This window comes from Marmota flaviventris, chromosome 11 (genome assembly GCF_047511675.1).
Source record: "Marmota flaviventris isolate mMarFla1 chromosome 11, mMarFla1.hap1, whole genome shotgun sequence".
Taxonomy (NCBI): domain Eukaryota; kingdom Metazoa; phylum Chordata; class Mammalia; order Rodentia; family Sciuridae; genus Marmota; species Marmota flaviventris.
The window spans coordinates 111,364,749-111,379,547 of record NC_092508.1 but is presented as its reverse complement, the minus strand read 5'-3'; the positions used below and the strand labels follow the sequence as shown (position 1 = coordinate 111,379,547).

General features: G+C 43.7%; 1 protein-coding gene across 7 annotated transcripts in view; it reads right to left on the bottom strand.

The window, feature by feature from the left end:
• The window catches only part of Mgat5 (alpha-1,6-mannosylglycoprotein 6-beta-N-acetylglucosaminyltransferase), a 325,975-nt gene that overhangs the window by 74,797 nt on the left and 236,379 nt on the right, over positions 1-14,799 (bottom strand). For all 7 annotated transcript variants that reach the window (XM_071619287.1, XM_027954040.2, XM_071619288.1 and 4 more), the window contains one exon: positions 13,397-13,530. In XM_071619287.1, the coding sequence (XP_071475388.1) occupies positions 13,397-13,530 (134 nt within the window). The remainder of the gene's footprint in view (positions 1-13,396; positions 13,531-14,799) is intronic.

Genomic DNA, 14,799 nt, shown 5'->3' with positions numbered 1-14,799 from the left:
AACTTGTCCCAGTGCTACTAGAGCAGGGGACAGCAATTCGGAACCCTCCAAAAGCACCCCACCCTTGGGAAGCACATCCTGCTTCCCAAGCCAATTCTGGGCATTTGGAAGAGACCCTCTGCTGAGCCAGGGGCCTCTTTTCACCCACAATACATTGGTGTTTCTTCTCACAGCTGCAGGGATTGGCACTTGGCTGTTTATGCTGCTGGGAGGGCTGGCAGCAAGGGCTGGCAGTCATGCATAGAGCAGGCAACTGCTCACGGGTTGGTGATTCTCATGAGGGGAGCACCAAGATAACTCTTCTCTACCCCTAGGCCTGAACTGCTCCCCTCCTCCAACCACCTGCAACAAGGCCTAAAATTCTACCAATCATCATTCAAAGCTTTGGACCATGAAAGATCTTTCCTTTTGTCGTAGCAAAAGGAATGTTACCAAGAGGACGAACACTTATCCTCACCTTGAGGAGGACTATTTCTTCTAAATATCTCTGAGGCTTCATTTTATCACCTGTAAAACCGACATATGCTTTGTAAGACTACTAGGAAGTACTCTGTACCCTCTAAAATTCAAGTAAACTCTTATCTGAGTTCTCAGGTTAAAAGGCAGGAATTCTTGAGGGATGTCACTAGAGACTATATCAGCTCTTTGCACCCTTACAGAGATTACTTAGATGATGGGCTGTTTCCATGGCAACAAGGGCACAGGTCTGAGAAGGACAGGCCAGGCAGCTGGTCAGTTGTTCTGGACAACAAAGCCCAGGAGCAGAGGGTGTGGTCTAGGTCAAACAAGGGCACAGCAGTGTCTCTTACAGCATGAGTGATTCTGTCCACAGCACACAAAGAAAGGATGTGATTAAGGTTTTTCTGATCAGAGATAATTGATGGCTACCTAGCACAGTGATTCCCGGACATGCCTGTGGAGCATTTATTGAACACAGACTCCCAGGTCCCTTCCCAGGAGATTCTACTAGATGAGGCTGAACAGGTACCCTGGTGTTGGGATTTTTAAGTGGTTCCCAAGTGATTGTTTGTTTGTTTATTTTAACCCTGGCTAAATTTCTAAGAATGAACTTAAGCTTTCCTGCCTTTCCTTGGAACACAGGCTGGAAATCTCAGCAAAACCTCCCAAGGACCATGTGGGATTCCTGACTGGACCTATGACCGGCTACTGCTTTAAGCTGGAACCAGGGGTGCTCCATCTGTTGGGTTTTAAGGAGGGGATTTCACTCACTAGTGCCAAGGTTTGAAGACTTCAATATACTAGAAAAGAGCAGTGAGCCAACAGACTGCAAGTCCCAGAAGGAAAGTAGAATAACAGGCATTCCTCACATATGCCCTAAGCCCCATCCCAAAGAAGGGAAGCGAGAGCCCAGCTCAGCCCAGCTCAGCCGCAAAAGCCAGCACAGCCAGTATCAGAGCTGCCATGCCCACTGGAAAGTGCTCTTGGGATGGCTCTGACAAGAAGAAGTTTGCCACATAGATTTCGAGAATTTCAGGTTTCTACTGGAGCTGCATATTGAAAGACGGGCCCTGGTTTTCCTCCCTACACAAGCTCAGCCCTCAAAATTGGACAGACTTCTAAACAGGCCATCAAAAGGAAGTCTCGGTGGTGATGAATCATGGGATTCATCACTCACAGCACGGGTGGTTCTGCCAAAACGGCAGCCACACACCACGCAAGGAGAGGATGTGATCAAGGCTTTTCTCATCAAGGAAACTTGGTGGCCACCTAGCACCAATTCACATTTCCTCCTGTAACTTCACTCTTTCAGAGGAAACCTACCCCCTCTCAAAAGACTGAACTAAAAGGTGGCTCCTTGCAGGCCTCCCCAGCACAACTCTCACAAATACTTGTGGGGATCAAATGGGTCCTGCAGAGAGGTGGCCTCAGAAGGACCATTCATCATCTTTGGAACAACCCACCACCCATATGTGGAAACAGTCACCACTCATTCCAGACCACAGGTATATAAGGCGTACAAGTTTCCTTTGCCACATCAACTAAATTTTCAAAAGAAGCAGGGAATTCTAGCTATTTAGATGAACTGCCCAAATGGAAAATTTGCCATTTAAAAAACATTGTGCTTGCTGAACATAAATATTTGTGAGCAGGATTCAGCCTAAGGGTTCCAAGGTTTCTCTGTTGCTTCAGGCACACAGCAGTGCCTTGATGAAGTGCAGCACAGGCGGTATTACTTTCTTGACTCTGCCAGCCTGTGGCCAAGCTTCCCCTGGGGAGTGTTCTCTCCTATTTCCTTTGCCCTTACTCCTTGCCACCCACATTCTACCGGGACCTTACAAAACACATACCCTGGCATCCCTTGGCATTAATAGTACTTCTCAGAAGCAGTGCCCCTTCAGCCAACAGCAGCAGGGGCTTAATGGCCCGCCTCATCATGGATGGCATCGATGGTTGAGTTATGTTTTGTCTGATACTCCTGGAAAGCTCAGCAAGTCCATTTGCAGCCTATTTACATCCTCATGTGGGTTATAAAGAACATATCTGATTCCTTACTATTTACTTCTTCTTCAGTACCTACCCACTCCATCCAAGCCCTTTTTCATCTAGGCAATCAACAACTTCAATCTATTTTCATACAGCAGGTTTATGAGTCTCCCCACATTTTACTTCTTCCAGTCAGAGGGCTCTAATTTACTTAATCATACTACTAGCAGAAAAAACTAACAGACAATTAATGAATACAAGGCATTGTTCTAATAGCTTTAGACAATCATGAGCCATGTAACAATTTTGTCAATGACAGACCACACAGACAACCTTGGTCTCATATAATTATCTCCCCCAGTGACATTAGAGCTGCCTTAGTTTATGTAACTATGATATTCACATGATGAAAACAACACCCAATGATCTAGTCTCAGAGCATATTCCTAAGGTTAAGGGATATATGACTGTATTTATTAACGAGAACTATAAAATGAGTGCTATTATTATCAGCCATTCTACAGGTAAGAGAAGAGACATAGGGAATAAAGGACCTGTCTACTGAGTGTAAAGCCACCACTGACCAGTCTGGCTGCACAGTCTCTGCCGGTAGCACTCCAAGTCTCCAGGTGGGCTTGATAGTGCAGAGACAGGCAGGAGATCAATACCCTGAGACTTAGCAGGGATGGGCGCCATGCTTAATGCTCTCAAGTTGGTAGGGAATAAATAACCCCTTCATTCTGTGTCATGGCTCAACTGAAAGCCCATGATCAATTCCTGGCAGGCCTCACCCTGTTGACCCGCATGAGTGCACTGTCAATGAATCCCTTAAGTCTCTTTTATACTCATGGATGCTAGGTCACAGCAAGCCCATCCTTTCCTCTGACTCTGGGCCTGGCCTGGAATTATTCTCCCCTTGCTCCCTCCCCCAGGCTCTTGTCTGGTTCTGCCCTATTTCTGATGGCCCATAAAGTTTTCTTACGGGCTACCTCCTCGTTGCCCTTGCTCTTGAAAGAATTAGAGAAGGCCAAGGAGGAGTTTAGATTATAGAAACGTGGAACTCTGGGGATCTGAGCAAGAACATCGAGTCCTCTGCCTCATTTTACAGATGAGGAAAGTGAGAGCCAGAGGGCAAATGACTGCCAAGGTTAGCCAGTCAGTGAGTGTTGCAGCTGAAATTAGAATCAGGGAGCTTGTGTTCCCACCTGAGGTTCCTCCCACCATTCAGACTGTCTGTGATTAGCACCTTCAGGCTGAAATAGGGATACCCCAGGGAGAATGTTCTCTCTGCCAACTAACAAGGAAACCTCTGAGAGTTTTTAAGATGATAGCAGAAAGCTTGCTGAAACAGACAATCAACCACCAGGAAAGTGAGACAGAAAAAGCTGGCCTGGGTCCTCTGAACACCATTCATTCCAGCATGAGAAGGCTCATCAAACAGTCACAGGCCTATGATGGATGCCACATGGGATTAAGTTACAATCAACACACAGCCAACACTATTTGAAAAACCCGTAAGCCTCCTGGGCTGCAGCCTTGGAACCTTAAAAGCTAATGATTCACTTCCAATGTTTCCCTTTGTATTTGAATTCTCCTCTGTTCCTCCCCAACCTATAAGCTGGAACTTGAATTTGGGGAAAAGGCTCCCCCATATTTCTGTACTTTATTGCATGTCAGGTGCAAAAGGGGCATAAGTGACATGGTTTGGGGAGCGGCTGCCCTCCTGGGGATGCCTTCTTCACTGGTACCTTGAACTTCTTCTGGTGTCTTACAAGTTCAGTCTCCCAGGGACCAAGACAGGGTCTTTCTGATTGACTTGTCCCCCAGGAGAAATAAACTGGAGAAGGTAGTTGATATTCTAATGTTCTGGTTGGAACCAGAACCAAGAGCTATGATGAAGTTATACTTTTTAGCAAGTCCAACAAAACCAATCCCTACTTTGTTCTTTCAAAATATAGGCCGAAATGATGTAAGGAGGGTTTAAACTTATCTATGTATCTCTACATTATCTTGCAAAAATAAGCCTGGCTGAGTACATTAAAGAGCAAACAGGATGACGAGGTTTAACCTACTTACAAAGAAGTGTTCTTTTCAAGGATTTCAGAACCTTCTTTAATTACAAAGGTCTTTGGCAGTTCATTAAAACAATGCACTAAGAGCAGTTAATTCCTACTATGAAATTAGACTGCATTTCTCCAAACAACTCCCATTTCCAATTTTGCATTAATTTAAACTAAGCCCAAGTCAACCAAATTAGCAAGCTAGATAATTACATAGTTTTCAGAATGGGATTCTACCTCAGACTCAGAGGTCACCTCATCTAGAGACTTTTATTTTTGGATGTTTAAAGCAGTAAAACACTTTCCCCAGTGAAGAGCGAAGTCTTTTTTTTTTTTTTTTTTTGGTAGTGGGGATTGAACTCAGGGGTGCTTTGCCACTGAGGTCCATTCCCAGCCCTTTTTATTTTGTATTTTGAGACAAGGTTTCACTAAGTTGCCCAGGCTGGTCTTGAACTTTAGATCCCCCTGCCTCAGCCTCCTAAATCACTGGGATTACAGGCATGTGCCACCACACCCAGTTCCCCAGTAAAATCTTATGCTAAATCCAAATCTATGCCAAAGATAATCAGTTTCTCTGATAGGATGGTTCTGTACTATGTGGTTTCCCTGGATGTCCTGAAGTAGCAGGACTCCAAGGCTTCAAAGAGCAAGGTAAATAATTATTCATCCCAGCCAGGGGTCAGCAAACCTTTTCTGCACAGGGCCAGATAATAAATAATTCAAGCCCTGTCAGAATACAGGAGTTCCCTGTACATATTTTGTTGTTCATGTTTTTTTTTTTTTAATCTTCAAAATAAAAAAGCATTCTTAGCTATTGCATGTTGTACAAAAACTGACCACATATAGAATTTGGCCTATAGGCTACTGTTTACTAGCTCTCATTATTTTTAATATCTTTACTGAGGTAACTTACATATAATAGGCTACACATATAGTGTACAATGTCATAAGAGTTGACATATATACACCATGAAACCATACCTAAGACAATGAACATACCCATAATCTCTTTCTTGTCTCATCACCATCAACCACTGATCTGTTATCTGTTGCTGTGGATTGGTTTGCATTTTCTAGAGTTTTATATGAATAGAATCATATAGCATGAATATGTGCTTTTACTTATTTTGAGGTCAGCCACACTGTTGCATACATCAATAATTCATGTCCTTTGCTTATTTATTTTTACCAATACCTTAATTTGTACAAGGGAGGAAACTAAAGCTGAGTTGCCTGCCCCAAATCACACATGACAGGATAACTAGCCCAGAGTCAAGCCCCCAACCTCCCTGTTGAGCATCCTTCTCCCATGCTGCCTCACTGCGGTCTTTCCCTCTGATCCTCAAGGCTCTGAAAGCCTCTATGGGGCCCGCAGATTTTGCATGAATATAGCTCCTCTCCTTCCCTCAAAACCCCTCTTCTGCTCTCACTTGGGCCACCAAAGAACACAGGGAAATGCCTAAAGCAAAAAGCATTTAAAGTCATGTCCCTGGTTTCTCAGATAAATTAACATTTCAGCTAAATTAAAGGGAGAGTCATTTGGTTCTCAAGTAGTTACTGGATGCCTACCACATTCCAGGTGGTATTGGGTAAGCAAAACAGATTCCTGCCCTCATAGAGCTTATATTCTAGTAAGAAAGGAGATCAACAATGAAGAAAATAACTGCTTCCACTTAAGTGTGGGGATAAAAGGGTGCTACGATATGGAGGGAAGGAATGACATCTGTTGACAGCACATGTGGGACAGGGAAGGCCCAGAAGATAAAGCTGGGGTGACCAAGGGCAGGTAGCACCTATCAGAGGGCCCGCCAGGCCCTCTTGGTGAAGGGACAGGTGTGTGTGGGTGCATGAGGCCATAGCAAGGGAGCAGGGAGAACAGTAGGAGCAGAGCAGGTGTCATTAGTATACAGGGAGCCTCACCAAACCTGCTTATGAGGCTGGATTTCAGGGTAAAAGCAACGTGTTCTAAGTTTAAGATGAAGCCATTGGAGTTTGGACAGGGAGTAACATGATCCAGTTTACAACACTCTAGCTGCTTTGTATGAAGAAAGGCTTAGAAAAGGGCAGGAGGGAAGGACAACTTATGTTACATTTCTGAAAGCTCTTCTGCCCCACTTCTGTAAGATCAGCAGGAAGGGAAGTGCCACTGGAGGGGGATGCTTTATAACCACACGGTATAGATTAAAAAAAAAAAAAAAATACTTCTCCAAATTTAGGCAAGACAGTTGGCTTTGGTTGTTGCAGAGCAGGCTAGGACAAGCCAGGCCTGGGATCTGCAGTCGGAAATGATTTGAATTATTCAAATTAAGGTGTATTTGTTCTGCAGAACTGGCTGCAGAAGGCTATTTTGACTTGACCACCCCCATGGTGAGCAACCAGTAACAACAGTTTATAACAACAGTTTATGCCAATATTTGCCATGGGCTCCTACTGTATACTTGGGTCACCCATGGAGACTCCCTTCCAGGCTGGGAATCCTGCTCTAAACACAGAACCAGCCCTCTGTAGGGCAAGTGTAGGGGAGCAGCTCCATCAGGCCAGTAGCAGCAAAGAATCACGTTTTTAAGGAGGAAGGCAGGGCCTAGCCCTGCTTTGCCACTGCATGTGCTATGGAACCATAGCAATGTCACCCCATCAACTTGAGTCAGTTCCTCATCCATAAACCAGAATGGTGATTTTTTTATTTTTGGCAGGGGCGGGGGATATACCAGGGGTTGAATTCAGGGATACTTGACCCTGAGCCACATCCCCAGACCTATTTTGTATTTTATTTAAAGTAAAAGTCTCACTAAGTTACTTAGCACCTCGCTTTTGCTGAGGCTGGCTTTGAACCTGTGATCCTCCTGCCTCAGCCTCCCATGCCCTGGGATGACAGGCATGCGCCATAGTACCCTGCTCAGAAGGATTAAGTTTAACCGGCTAACCTGGCTTCCTCAAAAGGCATCAGTGTATATACCAAAGTGATGCATGTGAAGGGCTCCAAGATACCCCACAATTTTTTTTTTCCAAAGAGGGGGACTGAACTCAGAACCTTGCTCATGCTAAGTACATGCTCTACCATTGAGCTACACCCCCATTTCAAAGCCCTTCTGTACAATCAATACCTTCCAGCTTGTTCTGAATGCTTAGGAAGAGAGCCAGGCTCGGAGCCTGGGACTTTGTCTTTAGAGCAACCAGAATTTTCATAAAGTCACATTTTACTTTTCCACATACTTCTTAACCATCAACATGGTCAATAACTCTGAAAGAGCTAAAGGGACCTCTGCATCCCATGCCAGGGACTGCTGGCCAAATGTGTCCTCTAAGAGCCTCAGTTAGTTAACTTGGGACGTGGCCTAGCTCAGAGGTTAGCAAACAGTTGTGGAAAGGACCAGACAATAAATACTGTTTGTTCTGTAGGTCACACAGTCTTTGTCACAATTACTCAACTCCACAATTTTAGTGCAAAATCTGCCTTAGACGATGAATGGCCATGGCTGTATTCCAAAATATGTTATTTACAAAAACAGATTCTGGTCTAGATTTAGACCACAGGTTATAGAGTTTGCCAACCACTGATATAGTTTAAAAATTGGAATCTGAATATCTTTGGGCAGACTTGTACGATTCCCATGGTAGTGTTTCCTATATGGCCTCCAAAATGACATTAACAAGAGCAGCATTTGTTTAGACTGAGAGTGCACTGGGCCCTGTTCTAAGAACTGACATACATTTACTCATTTAATGATCATGGAAATCCTATGACGATCACCAAGAAACAGGAGGCCAAGAGACGTTGAGTAACTTGCCCAAGATCAGGCAGCTAGCGGCAGAGCCAGGAACCCAGCCCTGCTCTCTAGCTTTGTGTCTGTGTTCCTGATCACCATGCCACACTGCCCAGCATACACATGAACATACACACCAGGACAGCAGAGCACAGTGGACACAGTGTGCCTCTCTCACCTCTGAGAGTCCACCACCTACCACAGGCTCATCCCATTCTAAGGGCCAGGCAGCAGGGACCAGAAGTAGCCAGGTTTGTAAATGTGCTTATGAGAAGTGAGATTAGGATGACTGGAATCAGTCCACTGCACTAAGAGCAGTAAAAAGTGACAGGAGAGATGATAGGCTGAAAAACATAGCAGAAAAGTCCCAAGAAGACTGGTCAGCTAGCTATGTGAGGCCCAGCGCTCTACAGAATCCCAAGCACTCCAGACCTTTCTCCTAGAAGTGGGCTTTGCCAACAGCACATCTCTGTCACCTGTGTGCTCCTGAGAACGCAGGGTCTTCTCACCCTGAAGGTTCGAACCAGAACCTGCATTTCCTCAAGACTCCAGGTGATCTGTATATACTGTTATGATGGGAAGCGCTCCGCTGCATGGTAGTTGTTACTGACCCACATCACAGATCAAGAAGGTTAAGTACTTCACATACGATAAGTTGTTTGAGTCTAAATACCAGCTTGTGACTTGGGGGCTGAGCTTGTTCTCCCTGTGTGGTCAAAGCAAGGTCTCCAGCATGTTTGCTTCAGCAGCAATCACATATTAGTAAGTCTTAAGAACATCATGGTGGGACCATGAACATGCAAAACACTGACCCTGCCTCACGGTCCAAAGACTCAGTTATGCTCAGGATATTAATTTTAAAGAAAACTAGAAATTAAATTAAAACAGTTAAGCAAGACTTCAATTAATTTTAATTTCTGTACCTCCAAATTATATATTTTCAAAAAAATTGACTGATTTTTCCATTCCCTGATGACTTCAGGTAGCAGGATGTTGGAAGTCTTTGAACATGGACAGCTGGAAAGACAATGCTTCTTCTAGGCACATTTCTGGAATTGCCAGAGTTAGTGCTCAGACTATCCCAGAGGAAGAGGCCCAGAGTCCAGAGCTGTGCCTTCACCAGTTAAGAAGAGAGACTTGCACTTGGGATTAGGTTTAATTACTCTCATCTGATGCTCAGGGTCTTGGGAAGAGATGCTTCCTATTCTAGTGCCTCTGGGATTCTATAGTCCAGTAGCAAGCTCCCTTCTTCTCTCCTTCCTACCTACTTTTCCATCATGTATATAACATCAGGACAAGACCACTGGGAACCTCAGCCATAACAGAGACAGGAATGTGTGTCTGTGGAGGGAGGCTGCTCCTTGGCCTTCTGTATTAATACACTGTGCTTCTGCACAGGAGTTTGGAATACAGGAAGACCTACATAGTTTAGTAGATACCTTTGATATGACTAAAAAGAACAGAAAGTGCTTGAATACTGAAAGGGAATGAAGCGTTAGAAAGGCATTCGTGATGTGGAAAAAGTAAGTTTCCAGGAACTCTGGAAGCGATTTCCTCTTATCCCCAGGTTTCAGGGGTTATATCTGTCGGCCTATCTCCCCAAGGCACACCATTCTCCCATGGTGGTAACGTTCCTCCCTAGGATGGGCTTCATCACTCTGTTGACAGCATCCTCTCCTTTCAGCCTGGGTCCTTTCTTCCTCATCTGGACTCCTGAAAACTTTCTGTCTTGGCCTCACAACTTCAGCCAGGTAACTGGATTTCTGTCATTTGGATTTCTATCCCCATAGCCTACTGTCACTGTCCTTCTGATTCTAACACCAACCCAAGAATCTCATAAGACTCAGTTTTCTGAGCCAGGATCATGATTCCAAACACCAGTGAGCTGGACTTCCTGGGTTACAGGATAACTTGTAGGTGCAATCAGACTCGGCTAGAAGGGAGTCCCGTGGTGGCAATGCCCTCTCAAGTGCCTGGGTAGATTCGGAAATGCCCTCAAAAGGGAAGGTGGTGTAAGAGTGAGGCAGGCACTTTCAGAATTCAGAGAGTTCTAGAACCTGAGGGTGAAGGTGAGTCTTTCAAAAATCATCTGGTCCACACTGTGCCTTCTTCCACCTCAAACCCTAAACCTCCCAGGACCGACAGAATTTACTTCCTTTCCAGAAGATCTCTAAGGCAAAGGGTTGCAGGATGGAGAAAAAACATTTACAAACCCTCCCACTCACTAAAGCTGGGGTTGAACGCAGCTTTGGCAATGTGGTTGGAATCACATCTCTCTTAAAAGTCACATCTGTTTTCTGTATATATTCATGAAATACTCTGGGATGGGGATATTTTGAGAACAAACCTAAAGTCTCCCATGTTTATTCTGTGTTCAAAAGTTGAAGAGGATGTCTTGAATACATGTGAAAATTTTAAAGTATTTTCATCTTTTGGGGGGCTTTTCTTGGCACAGAATGCTGGAATGATGTCATAAAATTGAAACATCATCCTTGATTTTGAGTACTCAGGAAAAGATGAATGTAGACACAGTGTCACTAAGCCATTTGTAATCCTTAGGTGGCACTGGTATGTGGAAGATCAGATCACCTGCATAGTTTTAACAGGTCAAAATACAGAGGAATTTCTAAATCATGTCACTGATCATTTAAGCAACATAGTTAACACTTCTGGGATTCTGACTGGCATCAAAGACATCGTGGTTTTAGTGGTAGCATTAATTTAACCCAAACAGGCAACCCAAAAGGTTTCACAACCAAACTATCGTCTTGCTTTTCTAGGGAAACAGACAACACTGCCAGAGGCACCCAGAAGGGGGCTGCATTTGGTTCCAAAACAGAAGTGATATCATTTCAAGGTCAAGCCCGCTCAGATATACAAGCTATTTTCTCTGAGCAGCTGCAGAGAAGATAGTTGCACCCTTTAAAAGGCTGGCTGTTCCTAAAGTCACTGCCGTGATCCACCCATGCTACAACCACACTGCGAATGAGAACACCCAACATGCCCTTCTTAACCAGAGTTCAGCTGAAAAATCATCTCAAAATGCACCATCAACATGGGGCACGTTTTGATACAGGGGAAGCAAAGATATATAAATTAATAGGGGCATCTCAACCAGCTAAATCTAGATTGATTTTATTTTACTTGAGAGGAGAAAGTGTGGGGAATATGGGTTGAGTATCCTTAATCTGAAATACTTGAAACTGAGAGTGTTTGAATTTTTTTTCCAGATTTTAGAATATCTGCATATTTATGATGAAGTATCTTAAAGATGGGACACACATGTAAAACACAAAGTTCCATTTTCGTTTCATATATGCCTTGAACATACAAACTGAAGGGAATTTTATACAATGTTTTTAGTGTACAAGAGTTTTGACTATGACCCATCACATGAGGTCTGGTGTGGGATCTTACACACCTTGTAGCATCATGTCAGAGCTCAAAAATCATGTTGGATTTCAAATTTTTGGATTAGGAATGTTCAACCTGTAATAGACATAGGAAATAATTCTTATTTACTAGCCAGAGCTTTGTAGTCCTGGCACTAATGATATTTGACGCAGGTATTTCTCTGTATATTGCAGGATGTTTACAGCATCCCTGGCCTCCACCTACTAGATGCTATAGTATGCATCCTAGATGTGACAATTGAAATGATCTCCAGACATTGCCAAATATCCCCCTGGTGGATGTGGGGTGGGGTGGGGTGGGAGGCAGAGTAAAACTGTCCCCATTTGGGAACTACTATAAACAGCAAGATTCTTGGTTTAGTATAACAAATTCCCTTATCTGGAATTAAATCAGTGTCCCTTGAAACAGACCAAAATCATTGTCCCTTTGCAATACTTAGCACTACAGAGCTGAGGGATGGGACACTGCCTTTCCTTTTCTGAACATGAGTCAGAAAAAAAAGGGACTCATCACCCTGCACAGCTGTGTTCCCTCAGTTGCAGGATTTCTGACTTCCTCGATAGCCGAGACATGATAACATGAAACCACAATTTATGGATCCTTCAGTAAAGGGTTTTATTTAAGAACAATCATGTTTTGAAGTTCTGGAGATTTCTGCCCTTTACAAACATTCCTCAAAATTATGACATTCGTCTTCTGAGGCTAATTTGCCATATAAAAGAATTTGCATTGCCCATCAACAAGTCACACCCTGTCTGGTTTGTCTATTATTGTACCTGCCTCAGGTATACTGTGGAAATCATCTCAGGAGGGCAGGGAGACCCTTTGGGGCCCAATAGTTGGGTGCTCTTGGAACATCTGGTTCAGCTCTGTTTCATTCAGCCTCCCTGAGCAAGCTGCCTACCAACCACCTTTCCAGGATAAGTGTGAACTGACCATAATCAAAGATCATGAAGCTGCCTCATTCCCCAGGAAAGGGAGCTGCCTACCTTCACTGACTGTTTTTTCACAGGGCAGAGGCAAAAACTCAGTTGGCAAAGGGTCTCTGTGAAGTGCCTAGCTTCAGAAAGACATCTGCACCCATGGAGCCCTTGCTCTTGGAAACAAGTACCATTTTCCCTCTATATCCACAAGAGATTGGTCATAGGACATTCAAGAATAACAAAATCTGAGGATGCTTAAGTACCTTATATAAAATAGCACAGTATTTGCATAGAATCTACATATTTCCTCCGATACACTATAAATCATCTCCACATTACTTAAAATACTTAATATGATGTAAATGCTATGTAAATACTTGTTGTTCTGTATTGTTAAGAGAATGACAAGAAAAAAAAATGTCTGTATATTTTCAGTACAGACACAATTTTTTTTTTTTTTCCAGAATACATTCAATCTGCAGTTGGTTGAGTGTGTGGATGTGGAACCCTCGGGTACTGGCTGACTGTGAAAGAAGCTACAAGGTGTCACTTTGGACCTGCAGAGTTAAAGGGTCTGCTGTACAGCTGCTATAAGGATGGATGACCAACTAAATCCTTGGTTAGATGCCCAAATACTGCAGCAACCAACCCCTGAACATTCTTGTTTACGTCTAAGCAGATCCCATTAAGCCCTGGGCACTTGGCTTGATTACTCTCTGGATCAAAGTTAAATTAAATTACCCAACAAGCTGCTCTTCAGAGAGAGTGACACGTACACAGGCTGACTCACCTTCCAGAAGCTATCCACTTTGCCATACACAAGGGACTGGTTCTGCCTTTTGATTTCGTTAATGTGGTGGATGTCGCTGGAGTTCAGGTGCTGCTCGACCACAAACCCCAGAAAACTGTTGTCTGGGGTGTGAGCTGATGTAGAAAGCAAAGGACAGGGCGGTTAGGATTTGATCATCATCAGCAGCAGCAGCAGAAGCAATTATAGCTTTAAAACAAGCCCTCTCCCCCTTAAGCAGAGGCTTCCATTTCACCCTGTTCTTTCTCACCTAGAAGGGGAGAGGAATTGTCCTCTCCCACATATCCTGGGCAGAACCCACACATGGCAATAATTCTCTCCAGGGTGGATTAATTTAAATCAAATCCTGCTCTTCTCAGGGGAAAATCCATCTGTCTAAAAATCATTAAGCTGTGTGCTCTCCTCATTTTCTCAGTACAATGCTAGTCTCCTGGCAGAGAGGCCCTCCTTCTGGTTTCACCTCTTAATGGACAGAGATCTGTAGGGGACAAGGGCTGAATTGGTGGTTCTGTTTTTTGTTTTCCTGGGGGTGGGAGGCACACTGGGTATTAAAACGCTGGGGCACATTATCACTGAGCTGTATGCTCAGTCCTTTTTACTTTTTATTTTGAGACAGGGTCTCACTAAGTTGCCGAGGCTGGTTTTGAATTTGCACGATCCTCGTGCTTCAGCCTCCCAAGTTCCTGGGATTATAGGCTTGCACTACCATGCTCAGGGAATAGGTGGTTCTGAACAGGGTAGGACTCTTATAAAATCTGATCTGACTCCAGATGTGTTTACTATCCAGTTGCATAAAAGAGGTTGGGGGCAAAAATCAAGAAGTATAACCCCAAATTTTCACCTCCTCTTAGAATTACTAATCAAAGTACAGTTATGTGCCGTATAATGACATTTTGGTCAATAATACACCTCATATATGAAGGCAGTTCCATAAGATTTATAAGGCATAGTGACATCACAGCTATCTCAATTTTTACAGAGTGTACCCTGTGATTTTTGCATTAATACCAATTAACCATAATGATACAATAACCTAACAAGGGTACATTTTTCAGAATATACCTCATTAAATCATGAATGACTGTAATTAAGGGGCTACATTGAACAAGTGCATGGACTGTACAGAATACAAGGTAGAGTATAAACCAGTTCAAAAAGTCAACCATCACAAATGAACAGTGTCCACAAGGTAGACTGTTCCAAAAGAGAGAAAAAGTGCTTTCCTGTGGATCTCTCTTATATGGACTCTACAATTTATTTATTTTTATTTACTTTTTGCAGTACTGGGGATGGAACCCAGGGCCTCCCACATGGTAGGCCAACAATCTAACAATGAGCTACATCCTCAGCCCTATACAGCTTCCCTGTTTTAACATTTCCCCAAG